Source organism: Anastrepha ludens, chromosome 3 (genome assembly GCF_028408465.1).
Source record: "Anastrepha ludens isolate Willacy chromosome 3, idAnaLude1.1, whole genome shotgun sequence".
NCBI lineage: Eukaryota > Metazoa > Arthropoda > Insecta > Diptera > Tephritidae > Anastrepha > Anastrepha ludens.
Genome location: NC_071499.1, coordinates 25,082,724 through 25,105,981, shown reverse-complemented (window position 1 = coordinate 25,105,981; position 23,258 = coordinate 25,082,724). Strand labels below are relative to the sequence as shown.

Below are 23,258 nucleotides of genomic sequence, written 5' to 3'. Positions count from 1 at the left end.
CTGAGTAATAAGCGAGTGGGCGATTATTCGAAATAAGAAATTCAATGTGTAAAAATTCGCTGCATGACGTAATATTGCGTTTAATGACTTGTTTTTAGCTTCAGATGCTGGTTTCTGCTTAAAATCAACGGCCATAAACTTGTGATTTGCTCTCAAGAAATCGACAACAACATTCAAGGGGAAAAAATATTATAATAAAAATAAGTTTAAAACTCTGCGCAAGAATTATATGGAAAAAATTCGATATACTTTCGTCAAAAACAAAGTTAGCTGTGTTTTATGTCTCAGGCTTAATCCTCTGAGTTCAGGAGTAGGTCTCAAGTTGATACAATATTCGACGGACCCATCTGGCAAACCTGTATCTTTTGACAGAGACGTCAGATCGCTTAATAACACACCGCGTTGGAAGCATCAGTCCAAGCAGATTTTTACCATGGAACAGTACACTCCACGCGAGTGCTCCCAAATTGTTGAAATTTACATTCAACAAAAGAAGTCAATTGTGAAAACTCAACGTGCGTATAAAAAATTAAATAATGTGAAAAGTGCGCCTTCTAAGAACACCATTAATCGTTTGTACGAAAGGCTTTCGACTGGTGATGCTCCTTCTAATCCAAAGAGACCAAATCAAAACCGACCAAGGCGTCGCCAAGGACATCCCAAAATCGCCGTTGTCAGCAGTTGGGCATTGCTCAGACCACTTTACAACGAATTATCCGAATTGATTTGCATTTATTCCCGTAAAAAATTCAATTGACGCAAAGATTGTTGCCTGCGAACAAACCTCGTCGATTGGAATGGGTCCAAAGAGTCATCGAAATCCGTCGGGACCGTCGAATAAGGGCAACCCTGTACATATGTATACATTCTGTCAAAAAGAAAACAAAAATCGGGAATTGTACATTTAAAAAACTCGCGTGTATGTGTAGGTAGGTAGGTAATATGGCAAGGATGCCCCAGGCACACTTCAAGTAGCACTGACGTGCCGTTTTGATACCACAATGTGAACCACTACCTGTGAAAAGATTTGGGGAAGAGAAAAACCGTCTACAGCCATTCAATGCTTTTGATGTAGCGGAGGAGAGAAAAGGGATCTAGGCTGGAGAGTTTCTTCAAGTCATCCCCGAAGGGCACGCTAAGGAATGTCAAGCGCTTAGCCACCAGAGCCGGACATTTGCAGAGAAAGTGTTCCACAGTCTCTTTCTCTGCAGGATCCCCATAGCTTCTGCAATAGGGGTTCTACGGAATTCCAAGCTTCTCCGCATGAGTTTGGAAATTGAATGGCGAGGGATTCCCGCTCTGTTTCTGTCGTATTGAGGCCATAGTGTTTTTGAAATAGCACACGATGAGGCAGACCTCCATCTGTCTTGCGCTTTTTTTAGATAGTAATTGTGTAGTTCCCCTTTAACAAGGGTCAAGGGGACACCGATGTCTGAGAAGAGGACAGCTGAAACCAGTTCTGTCGACCCTTTCCTGGCAAGCTCATCCTGTGCCCAGGAACCCAAATAAGGGAATTGTTTCGCGCACGTTCGAGACGTTTGAGTTCCCCCTTACAGGAGTTCACGAGAAGAGAGCTGCAATACGGCGGTCCTTGATCGCAGCTTGACTATCGGAAAAAATATTAATGTCTCCCTCCCAACAGCGATCCCGAAGCGTGTATGTGTAATATCTCTAAATTTTTTTCTGCTGGAATGTTCATCCAACTGTCCCCCATAGTGTCGCAGAATTTGAGCGGGACCTGTCAATTAACTTGTTTTTGGCATTTAATTATATCAGTCAACCGCAGGTGGGCTCTGCGATTTTCACTACGGATAAAAATATCGAACAAAGAATTTGTCTTAGATTTTGTGTTTTGAAGGCATTTCGTGTGCCGAATCATTAAAAATGTTGCAGAAAGCCTATGGCGAGTATGCTTCACCAAAAACACGGATCTACGAGTGGTATAAGGCTTTTGCAGAGGGCCGATACGTCGTGGAAGATTTGCCCCGATCTGGTGGCCCATCAACGTCTTCAAAGGATGTAAACGTCGGTAAAATCAAGGGAATGGTGTGGAAAACCATCATTTAAGTTTGATTCGTGACCTTAGCGTATCTCACGAATCAATTCGCAACATTTTACACCATCAATGGGGCATGCGACGCCAAGACGCGTGGCTGTTCGACTCGTTCCAAGAGAATTGAATTTCTTTCAAAAATTCATCGGAAGAAAGTGGCTGGGGACATGCTTGAGCAAGTGAATTCGGACCCAATGTTTAACCAGCGCATCATAACAGGTGATAAGACGTGAGTGTATGAGTTTGACATGCAAGCCAGTCAACCAGTCAACAGGCGGTTGAATGGCGCTATCCACATGAGCCGAAACCTTAAAGCCGCGTCAAAGTCGGTCAAAAGTGAAAGTCATGCTAATCGTTTTCTTTGATTATCATGGCACTGTGCACTCGGAATTCATTCCAAATGGTTCTACGGTAAATAAAGTATATTATTTGGAAGTTATGCAGCATTTGAGAGAGGAGGAAGGAAGTGCGCAGGAAATAGTCCAATTTAGGCCGGCGGGCCAATTAAAAGTTCAAAAAAATCGATTTTTTTTTTTCCTGAAATCAATAGCTTAGATATTCAAGAACATGAGACACAAATTTTCAGAGTTAAATTCCAAGTATTTGCAGAGCTACAGAGCCGAGCGTAGTGCGGCGTCGAGCAACCGTGCGCTTATTGTTGTAATGCTCCGCCCATTGACCATTGACTTTGAAGCGTGTTTTCTCGGGTTTTCATTTTCTCGATTTTACCTAATTTATGTACACGATTGCAAAAAACCTAAACGAGCTATCCATTTCATTCAAAATGCGTTATCTTCAGTATTGTTTTCTCTTTTATGTGAACTAAAAAAACATCTAAAAACTTTTTTAAGCGACTTTTTTACCCAGTTGAAGAGTTTTTTTTTCCTTGAAAAACCACTTTTTTTTCTACCTTCCCCAAAAATTCGAATTTTACGTGTTTCTCCCAATTTTCTTAGTTCACATCGAAGATAATTACATCAAAATTAATAATCTTTTTTTTTTGTTTTCAGATGAAAATTGCAAGTTGTATCTTGTACAGAAGTTGGATACTTCAGTGGCAAGGCTCTCTGGGAATCTATTGATAACTCGGCTTACAATATATTGTTGGAGATTGTACAAATTTTTTTTTTTTAGTTCAAATATATATTAAACTATCCCCAGAACTTCATTTGGCTAATTGTTTTTTTTCTCATCCTACAACGCTTCGCGAAAACTACTGAATTTAGGACATCTAATTGGCCCGCCGGCCTTTATGGATAGAAAACTCGTGGATCTTGCTCCAGGATAACGCACCATCTCACAAGGCTCATATTGAGAATACTTTTTTGACCAAAAACTCTACAAATCTCATCGAATAACCATCGAATTCAACGGATTTAGCTCCCTGTGGCTTTTTCCTTCTTCCAAAACTTAAATTGCCATTTCGCAGGCACCGCTTTGAGTCATAGAGGCCATTAATGATAATTCGCTGAAAGAGCTTAAGAAGATATCTTCAAATGCATTTAAAAGGTGCTTTGATGACTGGCCTAATCGTTGGCACATCTTCGAATGGAGCCTCTTTTGAAGGCGATAAAATACATTTTGCCTTTTATTGCCAGGCTTTTCAACAATAACTCTTGGATTTTCTGAGCCCCAGATCCGACAATTTTGCTTGTTGACGAAGCCACCGATGTGGAAATGGGCCTCATCACCCAAGATGATTTTCCGATGATGGAATTCCGGATCATTTTCATGCATTTCAACGACCCAATCAGTAAATGCACGACGTTGTTGATGATCGGCTGGCTTGAGTTCTTATGTTAACTGGACTTTATGAGGCTTAAGACCCAAATCTTTATGCAATGTGCGGTGTAATGACGTTTGTGGAATGCCGAATTCCAAAGAACGAAAAGGAATGAACAAATGGACAACCTGGGTTTTCTTCAACACTTTCGGCTACAACAGCAATATTTTCGGCTGTTCTTGAGCGACTTGCATGGGTTTTATTCTTCACATCACTAACTTGTCCCAACAGCTCGAATTTTAACACCAATTTCTGTATTGCGGTCCGACAAGGTGTTTCACGAGGACCCAAAAATGTTCGAGTTTACGAACCGTCTCTGCCAAATTTTCACCATTTTTACAGTGAATTTTAATAATTTCAATGCGTTGTTTAAGCGCAAGTCGTTTCTTTTTTATTAATGGCGTAGTTTCTACTTGTCAAATATCGAAAAATGACAACTTCAAAAGTGACATCTACCGAAATAGCGGGCTATTCAAAATAACACCTGTTATTGGAAAACCCTTTATATAGTTAAAAATGTGGAACCCAATGAATGAACCAAAATTTAATTTGATAAAAGTAATGGTTCGTTTCTTTCATCGGTAAAGCATAGAACTGAGGATTTCAAAACACGCCTAGTCAATGTTTATAAGAGGAATTTTCATTTCTCGTTCATAAACAACTCGGAAATGTTTTGATGTTGCTTATGTCCGAGGAACACTGTACCTATATTCACATATTTTTAACGATTTACACTTACACATTTACATGAAAATTTCCACAATCCCACTTATCTCACACGCATTTTTCTCTCCGTATCATTTCAGCTCCCCGTGAAAATGTCCAATTGGCTCCAAACTGAAATTAATTTGAAATACATGCGCGCACTTATTCAGTGAATAGCGAACGTAACAATTGAACAATTCAACTAAAAAACAATAACTGTAAAAAAAATAAGCCACGCACACGAAAACAAAATGCGTTCCTCACCCTACTCCTATCACCACGCCAACGATGTGAGCCACGAGGAGGACAACAATGGAGCGCTCGACTATCACTTAGCGGCCGCTGTGAGTACAAATCATCAGCAACAGCAACAACAAGAAATTGAACTCAAACTGAAAGATATACCGGAGAAGTATTTGATGGTAATTGCCCATTTCCTCGCTGGCGATTTCAATGACACCGACGCAATGGACCATGTCAACGGGCCCATTCTGAAGGCAAGCATTAAGTCCGTCTATTGGATTTTTCTCATCCAGTATGCAGCGTTGGCGTTGAGCGGCGTGGCGATGAATGTGGCCATAATAGCTTATGCGATGTACCATCGCCTCTACAAGGATGTGACGCACGCGTTCATCGTTAATCTGGCTTTGTGTCATTTCGTGCAGTGCGCCCTTGTGTTGCCCATATCGCTGATGGTGATGCTCATACAGAATTGGATTTTCGGACAATTTTTGTGCTTCTTTCTGCCGATGTTGCAGGTGAGTGTGAGCGGGTACAGCAGGAGTTGTTTATATGTATTTAGGTATTTATGTATTTATGTAAGCATGAAGGTGAAGTAACATCGTAGTAGGGAAAAATGGTTTTTTTTTTTGGTGGTGAAAAATGTTTTTTTTTCGTACTTAGTTATAAATTATAAGCAAATATTTACTCCAATGCCGTATTTTGTATACTCGATTGATAGACATACAATTCTTATTTGAATTAATAGTGTAAATTTCTGTGAATATATAAGTATGTGGAGTGGGGTCTATCAAGCTCCGTAAAAAAAATAAAATAAAAAAATTTTACTTCCTTTCCATTGGAACTATAAAATCTTACTAAACCACCTTAATGAAAAAGTTAACGAAATGTATTCAAAAAACTCAAAATACAAATTTATTCCTCAAAAGTGAAGTCATCAATACTCCCCATCAACTGCAACGCACTTTTGCCAGTGTTTGATCGAGCTCTCGAAACATTTCGGGAACTCTATTTTCGCTATGGCCATCAGAGATCAAGGCGACCTTCGATTACTTCCATTACTTCCTCTCGGTTGTTAGAAAGCGTCCCCCGGTTGAAAAATTCGCCAGTATCCATATCAGGTAGCTATTCGAGGATTGTTGGATGGTATTTATTTCGTTCTTGGCCAAACATTCACGGATATTCATGACACTGTGCGACGGCGCGTTATAAAGAAGCAAAATTCACGAGTTGTTTTCCCACAAACCCTCTCTTTCTTGACGAATTACTTCACGTAAACGTTTCATACCAGCCAAATAATAGTTTTCATTAACTGTCTGACCTTCTCTCGAATATTCGTGGTATACAATATCGTTGTAATCCATAAAAATCATTAGCATCGCTTTCTTGTTTGACTGAAATAACGTGGTTTTTTTGGTCTTGGTTCATTCGCAGCTTTCCATTTACTGACCTAACTGCTGGATTGCGTGTCGTACTCATGATCTCCCGCCTCGTCTCCACTAATGATGCGTTTAATGAACGTTGGATTGTATTTAGCTTTGGAAATCATGTCTTTCGCGATATTCAATATCAACGCGGCCGCTTTTTTCCATTCCGGTCCCAGAAATTTGCAGCAACACGCCGCAAATCCAAATCATTATCTGCAATGTCCTGAATGAATCCATAAACAATGTTTAAGTCCTCTGCCAGCTCTCTGATTTAGGGTTAATAATACTGCTCTACTTTACTGATGTTCTCATGAGCTTTTGATGTGAAAGGCCTGCCACTAAGTTCATCATCTTCGATACACTCACATTCGGTTCCCGGTTCAGTGGAAGCGAAGTTATTGCATCTAAAGTGTCAGGATGTTTGTGCCATCGGTACAAAAATGAGTTTCGAACAAAGAGATAATATCAAATTTTGTTTTAAAATTGGTAAAACGTTTACTGAAACATTTTAATTGACGAAAAAAGTGTATGGCGCTGATTGTCTACCTCGTTCCAGAGTTCATGAGGGGTTTACACGTGTTGCTTTTTAACTGATCATTTAGGCTTACGGAAGGTCTATGCACGTTTCATTCCGCACAAATTAGCTGAGGACCTAAAATTGCTCAGAATTCAACATTCGAAAGACCTCATTAAAGAGGCGAGAAAAGACGAGAGCTTCCTTTACAACATTGTAACTGGTGATGAAACGTCGTGTTTCCAACATGAATCAGAAACTAAGCGTCAAAGTGCCGAATGTAAGGCCCCAACCGAACCACCATTCAAAAAGTCGCGTTTGGAGAAGTCAAAAATCAAGTCGATGCTCATTTGTTTTTACGATTCCTAGGGAATTGTCCACAAGCAGTTCATGTCGATGGGCCGAACGGTCAATGAAATTTTCTATCTTGGCGTTTTGAGGCGTTTGTTGCATCGCATTCGTCGAATTTGCCCTGAATACCGCGAAGGAGGAGGCTGGCGCTTATTGCATGAAAATGCACCATCTCATCCATCCACTCTTGTGACTGATGACTAGAAATCGTATTTGAACCATAGATCACTCACCGTATTTGCCTGATATGGCGCTCTGTGACATCTACCAATTCGAAAAATTACATTTGGCCATGAAGGGAAAAAGTGTTGCGTCCGTAGAGGCCACCCAAAGGGCTTGTACTAACATCCTGAAGGACATTCCGCTCAATGACCTTAAACATTCTTTCGAACCGCTTTTAGATCGCGCTAAACAGTGTATCGAGATGAGAGGGGACTATTTTGAATAAATAAACTCGAAGTTGTCAGAAAAAAGCTACTGTCGTTTCTATTTTAGCTCAGTCTTGTTTATTTTGGACTTCACCTTGTATAGTGGAAAATACTTTATTTCACTCCCTCCGCCTGACATATCTGCAGATGGGATTGAAAGGAAGGTTAAGTCTGGCTGTATGACCCCTTACCTTCCATTCCAATGACCTGGAATCGTTGCCGTGGTACGTGACATGTTTGAGTGAACATATCATAACAGGTAATTCATCCACTGGATGTTGTACGACGGCCTTTTTTTTGTTGTAATATTGTTTTAGTTAATTCCTTCCACCTTCCTTCGGCTAAAGCATAGTAGTGTAAAGGAATGCACGGTTTTATTGCCTAGAATGGAGTAGCAACTGCCACCGCCTCTGTTGTGCCAAATATTTTCTTGCTTTTCATTACCCTTTGTATGTCTACGACCAGGAATCCATATCAGAGTAATTTGAAACCGATGACCAAACAATTCTAGTTTCTCTCTGCACTGTAAAACTAACTTGAATGAAATGGAATTTAAATTAAGGGCCTTGATAGCTACTTGACTGTCTGAAAAGATGGCTTCTTTTGCAGCCATTTCTTTGTAGTGTTTTAGTGATTTGCATGTTTCTCTGATTGCTAATAGCTCTGCCTGGAACACTCTGGCATAATAAAGAAGTCGAATTGAATTGGATAAGTTGAGCGGCTCCAAATAGAAGCCAGCCTCCACACTAAAGTTCATCTAAGAACCAGCAGAGTAGATTTCATTATCGAACCCCAAATTTCCTATTTAAAAATAAATGTTGGGCTCTTATTAAAAAAGGAATCAAATTTAGCCGTTAAAAGAGAAGCTAGCGGGTTAAATTGTTCCACAAGAATAATCTCCACGAATGTGGACAAAGATATTTCTATCAGGAATCAACTTATAACACTTTTTACATGCAATATAAAAATATACGTGGCCAAAGTTTCGAAATTTTGATCGACTGTTATAAATAAAACTGAAACCTAGTGGATTATATAGTACCTTTACTCTATAAAAGTAAGCTAAACACGATGCACTTTCAGAACTACATGGTCGCTTTTCTGTTCTATGCAGTTGAACAGTGTAATTTAACCAAGAAAGGCTGGGTGCATAGCCAAACACCTACTCAAATCAAGGCTTTGTGCCTTGAATATCTCTAAAAAATGGAGAGCTGTAGTATTTGAAACCGGTTGTGGATGGAAGTTGTTCTCTGATGATTGCATTTACCTAACTGGTGAGCCGTACTAGAAAAAACTTTTTAAATAACCTGAAGATTCATGGTCATAGGACCCACTGAAGGGTAGTCGGCATAACACAACTCTGTTACAATCACTAAGCCTAGTCTACCCATGCCCTTGGAAAAATAGTTTGCTGAACCTCTGACACTATTGTTTTTATTAATTCATATATTTTATCACAAAATTATTATTTTTTGCTTAAACGCCAGTGTTATAACATATTTAAATAGAAAGAAGTAGAAAAATTGGGTTGTGCTAATGGTTACGGGATTTTGCTGGTGATTAGATTTTCTCTAAAATGCTAATAAATCAAATTTAGGGAAAATAGATATTAAAGAAATATTTCGATTCACGTTTAACCATTGACATGCATTTAACCATAGATTTGCTCAGCAAAAAAATGTGTTCAGGCCGGCTGAGCGAAATTGGAAGACAACATTAAAATGTTGAGTATACGCCCTGTGGCATGTGCTTGGCACATAAAACACAAATACATACACAAACCTTAGTTATATGTAACAGCTACACTTTGTTATTCATCGTTTGTTCTAACGGTAGTTTCCTTGTGAAGAAACCGCCTTAGAAACACATTTGTGCGGCATTTTGAGGAGTTTACAAGGTGATCCAAGAGCAAATATCCTTTTAAAAATGAAATAAAATAAACAACACCCAATGCCCTTTGGTCTTACTATTAGATTATTCACCATCATCCACCAGAATTATAGCTCGGGGTGAACTTTAACTTCCACAACGATCTTCTTCCACTTAATTCGGTCAGGAGCTTCCATCTTCTAGTTTTTATTTTTAATTTAATTTTAATTTACAGAGGTGATCGATTGGATTATAGTTTATTATTGTTTTCTGCGGTTCTACAGGCCCTAAAACTTTAGAAGGCACAGAATATTTAGTGCACTCAGAATTATGATTTGAAAAAATCAAATGTAAAACACGTCTCAAATCTGCTGGAATGTAAAAATTAAAAAAAAAAAAATTAAAACCTTAAAGTCGTCTTAATTCTCCCAGAATTTGAAAATTTTTCAAAGTTAAAAAACGAAAAACAAAACAAATTCGAAAATTCTAAAAAAAAAATTCAACTCTTAAAGTGGTCTTAAATCTCTCAGAATTTGAAAATTTTTAAAAATTAAAAAAAAAAAAAAAACAAATTCTAAAATTGTAAAACCAAAAAAAATTAAAATCTTTAAGTCGTCTTAAACCTGTCAGAATTTGAAAATTTGTAAAAATTAAGAAAAAACAAAAAACAAATTCTAAAATTCTAAAAACCGAAAAATTCAAACCTTAAAGTCGTCTTAAATCTCTCAGAATTTGAAAATTTTTAAAAATTAAAAAAAAAAAACAAATTCTAAAATTCTAAAAACCAAAAAATTCAAATCTTTAAGTCGTCTTAAATGTTGTAGAATTAAAAAAAAAAAACAAAAAAACATTCTAAAATTCTAAAAAAAAAATTCAACTCTTAGTCGTCTTAAATCTCCCAGAATTTGAAAATTTTTAAAAATTAAAAAAAAAACAAAAAACAAATTCTAAAATTCTAAAAACCAAAAAATTCAAATCTTTAAGTCGTCTTAAACCTGCCAGAATTTGAAAATTTGTAAAAATTAAGAAAAAACAAAAAACAAATTCTAAAATTCTAAAAACCAAAAAATTCAAACCTTAAAGTCGTCTTAAATCTCCCAGAATTTCAAAATTTTCCAAAGTTAAAAAACGAAAAACAAAACAAATTCGAAAATTCTAAGAAAAAAATTCAAATCTTAAAGTTGTCTTAAATCTCTCAGAATTTGAAAATTTTTAAAAATTAAAAAAAAAAAAAAACAAATTCTAAAATTGTAAAACCCAAAACATTCAAATCTTTAAGTCGTCTTAAACCTGCCAGAATTTGAAAATTTGTAAAAATTAAGAAAAAACAAATTCTAAAATTCTAAAAACCAAAAAATTCAAACCTTAAAGTCGTCTTAAATCTCTCAGAATTTGAAAATTTTTAAAAATTAAAAAAAAACACAAATTCTAAAATTCTAAAAACCAAAAAATTCAAATCTTTAAGTCGTCTTAAATGTTGTAGATTTAAAAAAAAACAAAAAAACACATTCTAAAATTCTAAAAAAAAAATTCAACTCTTAAGTCGTCTTAAATCTCCCAGAATTTGAAAATTTTTAAAATTAAAAAAAAAACAAAAAACAAATTCTAAAATTCTAAAAACCAAAAAATTCAAATCTTTAAGTCGTCTTAAATGTTGTAGAATTTCAAAGCTTTGAAAACTTTGTAAACAAAATTTAAATGCAAAAGACGTCTTAAATCTTCCAGAATGTGAAAATTTTTAAAAATTAAAAAAAAATCAAATCTTATAGTCGTCTTAAATGTTCCAGAATTTGAAAGTTTGTAAAAACATTCAAATGTGAAAATCGTCCTTAATCTTCCAAAAATTGAAAATTTTCAAAAATTGAAAAAGAAAAAAAAAATTCTAAAATTCTAAAAAAAAATTTCAACTCTTACAGTCGTCTTAAATCTCCCAGAATTTGAAAATTTTTAAAAATTAAAAAAAAAAAAAAAAAAAAAAAAATTCTAAAATTCTAAAAACAAAAAAATGCAAATCCTAAAGTCGCCTTAAATCTCCCAGAATTTAATTTTTTAAAAATTACAAAAAAAAAAGAAAAAAAAAACTTCATATCTAAAAGTCGTCTTAAATGTTCCAGAATTTGTAAATTTTGAACAAATGTTGGTACCGAAATACATATGTCTTACATTTTACTAAAGATTTGGATTATTTATTATTATTCATTCCACAACAAATACCAAAAGAAGTTAAGTTTCAAACTCTTGAAAAACAACCTTCCGCAAACTGGCACTCTATTAAGATTTATAAAAACTTTTTGATAGGTTTTTTACCTTGAAGGTGTTTCGCAGTTTTACCATATACAAAAAATTTCGTGCTTTACTCGTACATTAGTAGAATACAGATGAACTTATAAATAATGAAGATATGAAAGCAAAGTACAAAGATACGATTGAAAACATTTTGTTCAATGAAAATAGCACATATAATGACTCAACTGAATTAGATATTGAAGATCAATGGAATAAACTGAAAGCTGCAATCATAAAAACTGCAAAGAATACTATTGGAGAGAAGAGATCAGTAATGAACGAGTGGTATGATGAGGAATGCCGAGCAGCTAATTATACGAAAAAGGAAGCTAGAATTAAATATATGGAAATAAAACACACATACAAATAAATTATATTATGAAAATAAAAGAAAAGAAGCTAAGAAAATAATGTGAAAAAAGAAAAAAAAAAACATACATGAAGCGGCAAATTGAACAAATTCAAAGCGATTTTAGAAACAAAAATGTCGAACAAATATATGCAAAGCAAAGGATGGTTCCATAATCAGCGAAAAACAACAAGTAATAGATAGATGGAAAGAATATTTCAACGAACTACTTAACAAAGAAAACTACGATAATACAAGTAAGGAGGAACAAGTAGTACATACGGTCGAAATCTACAATATGTTGAAGAACCTAGATTTGACGAAGTACTATTGGCTATAAGAAAACTTAAAAGCCATAAAAGCTGTGGTGAAGATGGAATACCCGCAGAACTTCTGAAATATGATGGACGTGAACTACATAAACAAATATTCACCTTAGTAAACCAAATATGGCATTCAAATGAAGTACCCACTGGATGGGCATCAAGCATAATAGTACCTATACACAAAAAAGGACATAAAACAGAATGCCAAAATTACAGAGGCATATCTTTACTTAATACAGGTTATAAAGTATTTACTAACATTCTATTTGAAAAACTGAATATTTATGCTGAAGACATCCTAGACGATTACCAATGTGGTCTTAGAAACAACCGCTCAACGACCAGATATACGAAAAGTTTTACGAATTGAAATTGATATATTTTGCCTCTTTGTTGACTTCAAACTGGCATTTGACAGTATAAATAGAAAACAAATAAAATACTGCTTTCAGAAAATTGGAATACCTTTGAATTGAATTAATTTGATTTTCAGTACATTGTCGAACACAACAAGTAAAGTACTGGTGCAAGGAAGCCTATCAGACCCATTCGAAATCATATCCCGAGTAAAACAAGGAGACGCATTGTCATGTTTAGAATTGAATGCTACACACGACTGTTCAAGAAATAAACACGAATGGAATATTATTTAATATTGATTTTCAGATATGTGCCTACGCTTATGATATTTTTATTATGGCTAAAGACAGAAACACTCTTACACGCGTCTTTAAATTTATTGATAAAAATGCAAAAGCTTTGGGACTACATCTAAATACCGAGAAAATCAAATACATGATTCGGTCAGCCAACAACACGACACGCGATGACCTAAGTATAAACAGCTTTGTTTTCGAAAATATCACTAAATTTAAATACTTGGGTTTTAAACTATCAGCAGATAAAGATTCGGCGGTAGCTATTAACGACAGAATCCAAGCTGCAAATAACGCCTATTATGTTAACATAAAACTATTTAAATCAAAAGATTTATCCAGAGCACAGAAAATAAGAATGTACAAAGCACTGCTACGACCCGTCCTTACATATGGCGTGGAAATATGGACGCTGAAAAGAAATGATATTCATCAGCTGACGTGCTTCGAAAGACGTATCATAAGGAAAATATATGGTCCGGTTGCAACAATAGATGGCAGCTACCGCATTCTCTACAACAATGAAATCGAAGAAATCGTTCAAAGACAAAATGTAATACGTTTTATCAAAGCCCAACGAATTAAATGGATTGGCCACGTACTGCGCCTCGCCGAAAGAGCGAAATGCTAGGAAAGCTTTTATTTTAACACCCATTGAAGGAAGAAAAAGAGGACGCCCACGAAAGCGATGGTTAGATGACATCGAATCAGATCTTAAGCAAATGAACGTACACAATTGGAGAGATGTAGCCATGGATAGAATAAAGTGGAGAAAAATTGTTGATGAAGCTATGGTCCACCACGGATTGTGAAGCTAAGAAGAAGAAGACTCGTACATACTTTCGTTGTGCATTCATCAGGAGAAAAAATTATAAAAAATGAAAAAAAATTGGAGCACTTCAAACTTCCAGTTTTTGGTACTAGAGTTAAATAGACTGTAAAAAATACGTATGTTACTCAATATTTTTCCAAAAATACTAATTAAATATTTTGAGATTTTGATGAAAATTTGACGAATTTTCATAAATTGTATACAAAGTAAAGCGTTTGCAGTAAGAGCGCTTTAACTTTTTTTTTTTTTTGAATAAAACACAAACGGTTTGACTTTTCTAACTATTTTTTTTTTTTATTATCGAGTTTGAACATATACATTTAAGTATGAAATTCGATTTCTTTTGCATGACCACCGCGTGCACGTTTTACGAAGTCCAATCGTTGAACCCAATTTTCGACCACTCTTTTGCATAAATCGGCCGAAATTCCAGCAATTTCGCGTTCAATATTGGCTCTGAGCTCACAAATCGTCGCCGGCTTGTTACTGTAGACCAATGACTTCACCTAACCCCAAAACGGGACGGCTTGTTAAATGGACCGTAAAATGGCCGTAATGCTCTTAAAGAAGCAGCAACAGAACGATTATTCTCATAAAAAATTTGCACGATTTGCAATCGTTGCTCAAGTGTGTAGCGTTCCATGATGAAATGTATACTAATGAAGTTTACAAATGACAAGCGAAAAATTAAAAATATTGCGTCGTTCGCCCTCCCTATCGGAAAAAAGTTGAAGCGCACCTATTGAAAAACGCCTTATAAGACTTTAATTTGTGCTGTTTCTGTTAAAAAAAAAAAAAAATTATATATCAATTAAAAATTTTTTAAATAAATAGTCATAACTTGTCAATACGTGGTGGCTTTAGAAGAATTTCTGGGGATGCATTTGAAAATTCTTTAACCAAATTGCTTTGCCTCACCTATAGAGTTAATTAATTCGAAAATTAGTTGCAATAAATTGTAAAATGATAAACTTCATCAAAAAGCTATTTAATACTTCCATTGACCTGATTAAAATGGCGCACCCTGTATATACATACATACACCTGATGCCGAAAGCCGACGTTTTTGCGCCTGCATAGAATTGAGTTATAACAGTGAATTCGGAGAAGTGAAACGTGGTGTTGAAATAAAATTTCAGCATCACGCGGCGTTCCTTTGTGTCTCCCGCTGTGGCTGCGTCATCATCCGGTTGGCCGTCTATCCACAGCCTCATAAAATTGCTTCTGTTTCTCTTGTTTTCCTTTGTTTTTGCTGTTGAGTGATGTGGCATATTGTTAGAGCTTGTCGTTTTGCGACCCCACGTGCTGCCCTGCACAAAAGCGAAAAGGCGCAAAAACAGCAAAATATATACATTTATTAGCGTTCACTTTCGCTTCTCGACACCTCGAGTCTGGTGAACAGTTCCGGTGGTTGTTGCTATGATACGCGCAAATATACTACCTTTGTCGATAATTGCCTTCGCATTTTTACGCTTTTCGTGAACAAAAGTGTTTTGTAAAGTTGCCAAAGAAAAGCACAAATTAAGTTAATCCAATGGCATTGCGATGCGCTGGAGCCTTTAATACTTAGTTAGACGCTTATGGCCATGAAATTCGGCCGTGCGGCAGCTGTTGCCTGCCTGTGTTGCTTATTACATAGCAGATGTAATCACTAGCTATGTTGTTGCCGTTTTTGTTGTAATAGTTTAATGAAGTGAAAATTCTTGCCATTCTCTACATACAATAATAATAATAATAATAAGCAACTCAAGTTATGGTCCTTGGTTGCTGTGCGCCGCCTTTGACGCATCCTCTTTGTACTTCAGTGACCTGATCTGGTTTTGTTTTGTTGCCATTGGCTTCGCACTCCTCGTTATGGCTTTTGGTGCCTTTTCATTTCCTTAACTCAAGTGTTGACTGGAATTCGTAATTACTTACAGTCGTTGTTGTCATAGCCGAGTGCGCTTTGAAGTGGCCGACTGGCTGTTACTTTGCAGGTTGTGGATTCAACACCAACTTTTTGGAGAAAAAAAACTAGGGTCTGTCAGGCTCACGCACGGTAGAAGTGAAACTTCTAAGTTGGTTGTTCCATGCATGGGAGCCCCGGTTTAGATCTCTCCCCCCTCTCTCGTGTTAAATTCAGGTTTTCATATGTTTTTTTCTATATCACTCCACATAAATTTGTACTAATTATTTATTTTTGTCCTTATTAGCTTCAAATTTGACACTTGGGTGCAGTGTTGCACTTGACGCTGACATTTCTTTGCACTTCCAATGGTATTTTTTGCCTACTTTTGGCGCGTTAATCAATTTGCTTTGATCACCTAAACGGTTGAAATGTCATTTTACAACCTTCTACTTCAACTATCGTCACTCGTTTGGCAAACGAACTCATTGTATCGCTTCGTCTGCTCCATACCTACCATCTATTTACTTTACAGCAGTTTCTTATTGCTTTACCGCTTACACACATTCAATCGGCGCTTTATCTGATACTCACACGCAGCACTCATTTGCACGGGCTATGGCTATCTATAATACCCGTTGTCGGTTGTCGATTGTCGGTTGCCTGCATGTCGCCAGTCTACTTCAATGCTTACTTGTGTGCTATATACATTTCGGCGTGTCTCGGTGGCTCCCTCACATCGTTCAGCGCTTGCGATGCGAGAGGGCGACAGAGAGAGCGAATAGGCGAGAGTGGGAAGGAGCAGCTGCTCCTTGGCCCCGCCCATTTGACGGATTTCGGTAACGCTCCGAACTTACCGTTTCACTCGCCTATTTTCAATCTGCCTTGGGGCCCCCGACGCGCCTAAAGAAGTTTCACTTCAAAAATATACCAAATCATGGTAAAATTTTCAATCAAAGAAAATTTTTTATTTTTTTATTTGTGTTACTGCTCACGAAAATACTTTTCATGATAAATATTCAGCTATTATGACACTTAATAGGACTGCGAGGCTCTCTAGTTGTTGGTTAAATGGAAGACGCATAGCAGCAGGTGTGCAGCAGCCCGGCTTAAGCTCTTCGAAATTGCACGCGCTACACTCTTTTATGTTAGTGTTCCCTTAACGCTAATTCTTGAAATTGTGTTCCTTCTCTGAGTTCATCTATCTGCCAATTGTCTTAGCTTACGCTCTGGGCGCATAAAAGCAAGAGCAGATTTACGAATTGTGTTCAAAAAGTATCGCGAGTTGTGAATTTTCGCAGGTTACGTATATTGGAATTTCGATTTTTTTGTGGCGATCTGTTGGTACTTATGACTCTAACTTATGCCGACGAGCTCGGCCATTTTGAAAGCTCAGTTAATTGTTGACAGCTGCTTTGCTTGTGTGTGTTTCGTGTTTCGGCTCGTTTTCGATTTTTACGCATTCAAAAAGATGGATCAAAGAACCTGTATCAAATTTTGTGTGAAAAAACGAAATTAAGTGCGCGGATGCATTCCGAATGTTGACTGTGTCATACGGAGAAGCTACTTTGGACCAAAGCAACGTTTATCGGTGGTACAAAATGTTCTCAAAGGGCCGAGAAGATGTGAACGAGTGTAGGAGACATTGGGTGCCAGTCATACAAGTCTGTGTAAAGTTTTGCTGTAATTTGTGCATATCTATCAAACTTAATAGGATCTACATCGGAGCTGCTTGAAAGACCTTATAAAATAACTCTTAATCGCTCTATAAGCTCTTGATTAATTCTAATGATCCGAGAAGAGGTTTCTGGGTCTTCAAAAAATCCTCTTGACGTATTGCCTAAGATAGTGTTACCACTAACCGGCTTTCGGAATGTCAACAAGGACACCCATTTCTTCTCTGAAAGGTTTTTGAATATTTTCTTTGGTGTCCTGCAATATTTTTTTCGCTTCTTTTGATCGTTCTTGCCGTTTTTAGCTTGTACGATAAATGCAATAGGGACTCGATGAAACGAATTCAAGCATGGAGGACCGAGAGGTCAAATTTGAGTGCCTCGTTATTTATCTGAGTTGTTTTCTTCAGCTTATTAAAATCTTTCGAAGTTTGGTTACATATGTAGCACCTCATAGTGGATGTTGTATTTGTAGCTGCGTTGCAGACTATTCCGTTTACCATAGTAAGCAATAAAGTGTGCTTTAGTAGCTCCATTAGGAGACTTTACTATCGCTTCTTCGAGTTCTTGGCACTGTTCTTCAATGTAGATGATTTCTTCTTTTGTCACATCTTTTGTTTTATGGATAAATCTTGCTCGGATAGGTCGACAAAATCTTACTGAACTTGGTTTTAGATTTTGCCAAACAATCTTATTGAATTTTCCATTAATTGACACAATCAATCTCACAGGTACGAGTGAACACAAAAAACCATTGGCGTCACTGTCTTCACTGTTTGTAAATTTTTCTTTATACTACTGATTCGACCCATCACAACCCCATTTTGAAATTAAAAGGAGATGTTGCTTTTCCAATTCAGGTAATCTACCGATAACTGCTTTTAAATACTTCTAAAGTCGCGATGCGGTGTGGTCTAGCAAACATTGAAGTTTAAGGGGGGAGGGGGCCTGGTTTATAAGGTCAAAAAAATCATTTTTTTTTTTTTTCGTTTTAAGCGATTCCTAATATATTTCAGAATATTCACACAAAGTTACAGAGCCTAATTCTCAATATTTCCGTAGATACAAAGTCAAAGGTAGGCGAGCGTTAGGTAGTTACGTCGTGGCCGGACAGCTATAGTACAAACTTTATCTTCTTTTCTCGACTTTTAATTTTTATGATTTCTTTGAATTGGCGTACAGGAATGAAAAAAAACGAATGAACCTTTTGAAATGAATCATAGCTTGTTCCCTTCAGTATTAAATTCTCTTCTATTTGAACTAACAAAATTGATAAAAAAAAATTTTCAAGATTTTTATACCAAGTTGAAGTGAATTTTTTTTTTATAGAAAGGCAGCGTTGCAGCGCTCTACTAATTTCTATGTTAAACATTTTTTTCAACTTATTTGAACCAGTACAAAAATTTTTTATACTTTTTAAATGTTCATCAAAAAGATAGAAAAAACTTTGCAGTGCTAAATTAATTTTTTCCTTAAAAAAAAAATCGCAAAGAGATGCAATTTTTAGACCTCATAAACCAGGCTCCCCCCTTAACTTTATATCCGGTTTCACTCACTGTTATATAATTTTCATCGGGATAACATTCCTTCTTTGCCTTTTGTATAAGTGAGTAACAAGGGTAAATATCTTTGTTATCCCCTTGTATCAATTCCCATTGACATCGTGTGAAATCGCCTTCAACAAATAATTGACGCGCTTCCATAGGCGTGTATTTCCTGACAGGCACTTCTTTTTTGGAAGTCTCAATAACTTTTCTTAATTTCTTGGGCCGAGTAGGCGATGCAGTCAAATCTTTTATCATTTTTGACGTGTCTGCATTCCCAGAAGTACCTTCGTTCACACGTGCTGCGTAAGTTAATACTTCAACAGGTATCTTATCTCGTAAGTCTTGTGTTCTTCTCCGTTTGCTTCGGTCGCTTAATTCGTTAAACTGTTTAGCTGGTCGCCCCGGTTTTTGTGTATCTGACCATGCAGGTAATTCTAATAAAGTTTTGAGCCATTCGTCATTATTTTTCAAAAACCTTTCTTCCATGTATTGAGCAGCTATCCATTTAGATTTAAATTCGGTCTTGAAAAACTTTAATGAACGCCTCACGACACTCATTTCTTCTTTGGGAAGCCAATTGCACGACTCGTTCTTCCATCAAAGTAAATTTTTCTTCTATTTTTATACCTTTAAATTCTTTCAGAATATTATATAACTCACGTCGGGTCATTCGCAAGACAGTTTTTGGGGTCCCTGTTAAAAAACAAAGTAAAAGCAAGACAATTGAAAAATCAATAAAAATGTTTATCCACATTGCAAAAACATATGTGTCGGCTGTGAAGACACTTTAAGGAACTTGGGCAAAGACGTTTTTTCTGTCTTTATAGGCGAAATAAAAAAAAATTGTCATAGAAGAGAGAACAAGTGATTTTCGCCGAGAAACCTGTTTTTGCAGTACATACTTTTAGAACTAAGAAACAAAAATTGTGGACATCCGGGGACAATTTTATTACCGTTTATATTTGACAAGGGTCCAAATATTATGATCACACTAACAACTTTACTTGAGAAGGTCTAACACCTATTTAAAAACACTATAGTTTGCTAAATTTTAGTAAAAAAGAAATACTTTTTACTAGGGCTTAAAAATCCTCACTTGGAGTGCAATCTTGTCATGAAACTAAAATCATATATTGCTATCATAAAGTACATACCTTGTCCTTCCATGCCAAAAAAGATATTTTCGTTCACTTCACAAAACAAAAGCGCAGTTAACCATTACATATTATGGAAATATAAGATTGACGAGAACAAAGATGTATGGTTAAAACAATGACTAGGTTCCAATGAACAATGATTAGGCACCAAACGTTGTGAAAATTCTGGCATCTGTTGTTATTTGATAAACCCATTATCTACCTTCATGAAGATAGTTTCTGTGATGAGATTAGATAAATATTTTGACTTATGACCGGCTTTTCCATACAAATACTCCTATGTGGGACGCTACGCTACGATTGACGAGATAAAGACGGCATCGAAGGAGCAGTTGAACAAGGCAAAAAAAGGGATATTTTGAAGTGCTTCGAAAATTGGAAAAAACGTTGGCACAAGTGCATAATATCTCATGGGGATTACTTTGAAGGGAGCAAAATAGATATTAATGAATAAATAAATAATTTTTGAAAAAACACAAAATTCGCAATACTTTTTGAACACACCTCGTATATACAACTTTCATAATTGGCCCCAAATTTCTTACTTCCCCTCCGCCTACACATTTTCAATTTGCAATTACAAATAAAACTTTAACGCACAAAAGGAAATTAAATTTTGTCATCTGGAGAGGAGAGCAAAGATATGCATCTGTACCTGCTTCTTCCTGTAGTCTTTGTGTTTGCTAACACAAATTTTAGTCAATGCAATAATTTTTATCATTCACTACTACTAATACAATGTGGCGCAAAATTAATCACCCCATTTGAAGTTTATAATTTTTGAAAACGGCGCGTACCTCAATCATATTTGACACTTGTGAACCGCTGAATGGCTGAGGTATACCAACAGACAAGGAATGGAGCGCGTAAAGGTTAAATAAAAATTTCTACAATTCAAAATAATTTTTTTAAATTTATTTGATTTTCTATGATTGATTTTTTTTCTTTGGAAAAAAATTATTGAAAAACAAAATGTACTTTGCGCCACCTGATGAGGGGATGTTGCGATTTCGTATGCCGTTTCATCCTAAAAAAGAGCGCGCGCTGATTCCTCATAAAAACTTTAAACTGCGAGCTTAAAAACCGGAGTGACAGTTTTTTTTATTAAATAGCCCATTTTATCGCGAGCCTTTGTCATAACTTGATTATTTTGTCAATTTTTTGCCATTTTTTTCCCTTGTCCAGTGTTAGCTCCCTATTTTTCAGCGCATACAATCAATAACACAATTTCATTTTTCTATTCCTTCCATAGGACATCCCGCTGCACGTTGCCATGATATCGCATATTCTCATTGCTTGGGACCGCATGCGCTGGCTGAGTGATCCCTTGCAGGGCCGTTTGCCGGCGTTTGTTTGTTGCTGCGCGACTTGGCTGACTGGCATGGTGATTGCGCTGCCATATCCCATCTACACGATTTATGTGGAATTGGGCGTAAGTGAAAATTTAATATTTTATTAATTTGCACATTTTTATTCTCTTGCAAGTATTTGTGCTTCTATGTAGTACTAAAAACACAAATTAAGAAAAAAGGGAAAACGACTATGGCAAAGTAAAATGTAGAATATGAAGCCTACTCCGTCAATCAGTCGTTTGCTGCAGTTGCTTTTAAAGCTTATGGAACACACGCGAAAGCGTTTAAACAAATTTTGATTTATTTTAAAGAAGAAAGTGTGAAAGTTTAGGCAGGCCGTTAGAATTTAATTAACATTCAGAACCAAGAAGTAGAGCACAATGTTCCAAAGGTTCCTAAGTGCTGAATTTTTAATAAATCAGAAGCAGATACGAGTTTTTTAAAAATCAAAAGGTGACAAGTTTGACGTATTGACACCAGATCTAAAAACAAGAAAATTATATTTTTGATGCTACATAACCTAAACATTGTCACAGAAGCCAAAATAACTTGGGCTGTAGAAAACTTCCAACCATATAAAACACCGGGACCAGATGGGATAATCCCTGCGCAACTACAACAAACATAGGGCAACATTATGAAATGGCTGATAACCATATTCAGAGCAACACTAAACTAAATTACGTCCCCCTAAGGGGGAGGGAAGTCAGGGTCGTTTTCATACCAAAGGCTGGTAAGGGCTCGCATACGAAACCTAAAGACTTCCGACCTATTAGCCTTTCCTCATTTCTATTAAAGGCGATAGAGCGATTAATAGACGCCTTTATAAGGGAAAACTTGACACCGTCGCTACTCGCAAGATCACAACATGCATACTCTAAAGGTAGATCCACCGAGACAGCATTAAATTCACTAGTTAGTTTCAGAGATAGAGCAACCAATAGAGAATAGAGAGTATTCTCTGGTAGCCTCCCTAGACATAGAAGGCGCTTTCAACAACATCCTACCGGAGGCCACACCAAGCGCAATGACTGATTTGGGTATCACCGAGAGCCTTGTGAAATTTCCGTAATAGTTCCTACTAGGCAGCTTCGTAATTTCGACGTTACGCAGATCCGTCAAGAGGGCAGTGTACTTTCTCGTCTGCTGTGGATTCTGGCAATGAATCAATTGTTGAAGAATCTAGAGGAAAGGAGGATACACGTAGTGGCCTACGCAGACGATGTTGCAATATTAATAAGAGGGAAATTCCCAGATACCCTCTGCAATATAATGCAAAATGCTTTGAACGATGTAAGTCGGTGGGCTGCATCGAGTGATCTTGGGGTCACTCCCAACGAAACAGAACTAATCATGTTCACCAGAAAATACAGGATACCTGTTCTAAACCTCCCTACCCTTGAGGGAATCACACTGTCAATTGGGGAAGAAGCGAGCTATCTCGGACTAGTATTAGATAGGAAGCTCTCGTAGAAACAAACGATTAATGATAGAGTAAAAAAAGCAGCCACAGCACTCTATACATGCAAAATAATTTTAAGATACTTATAGAAGCTATATTCTCAGTCCCTGACCTTTGCAACTAGTAGAATGACGTGGCCGGAATGGAACATGAGCGGTACAAACCGACTGTTGAAACTAAATAGGAAAAACATAAGAAAACTTCTCGGGGTCCTAACAGGGCATTGTCTGATTGGCAGGCATGCCAGTAGACTGGGAGCGCCCTATAGCGTCTACTGCAGAAGCTATAGCAACATTGAAGAAGAAGAGAACACTTTCTATGCGGGTGCATGGCTCTGGCTAGAAGAAGGTTCAATATTTTAGG

General features: G+C 36.6%; 1 protein-coding gene across 1 annotated transcript in view; it reads left to right on the top strand.

Annotated features, from left to right (window-relative positions):
* The first annotated feature begins 4,648 nt into the window (after window positions 1-4,648).
* Window positions 4,649-23,258, top strand: part of LOC128857194 (uncharacterized) — a 142,204-nt gene continuing 123,594 nt past the window's right edge. The window contains exons 1-2 of the mRNA XM_054092833.1: window positions 4,649-5,299; window positions 21,334-21,513. Coding sequence (XP_053948808.1) covers window positions 4,793-5,299; window positions 21,334-21,513 — 687 coding nt within the window. The 5' untranslated portion in view covers window positions 4,649-4,792. The remainder of the gene's footprint in view (window positions 5,300-21,333; window positions 21,514-23,258) is intronic.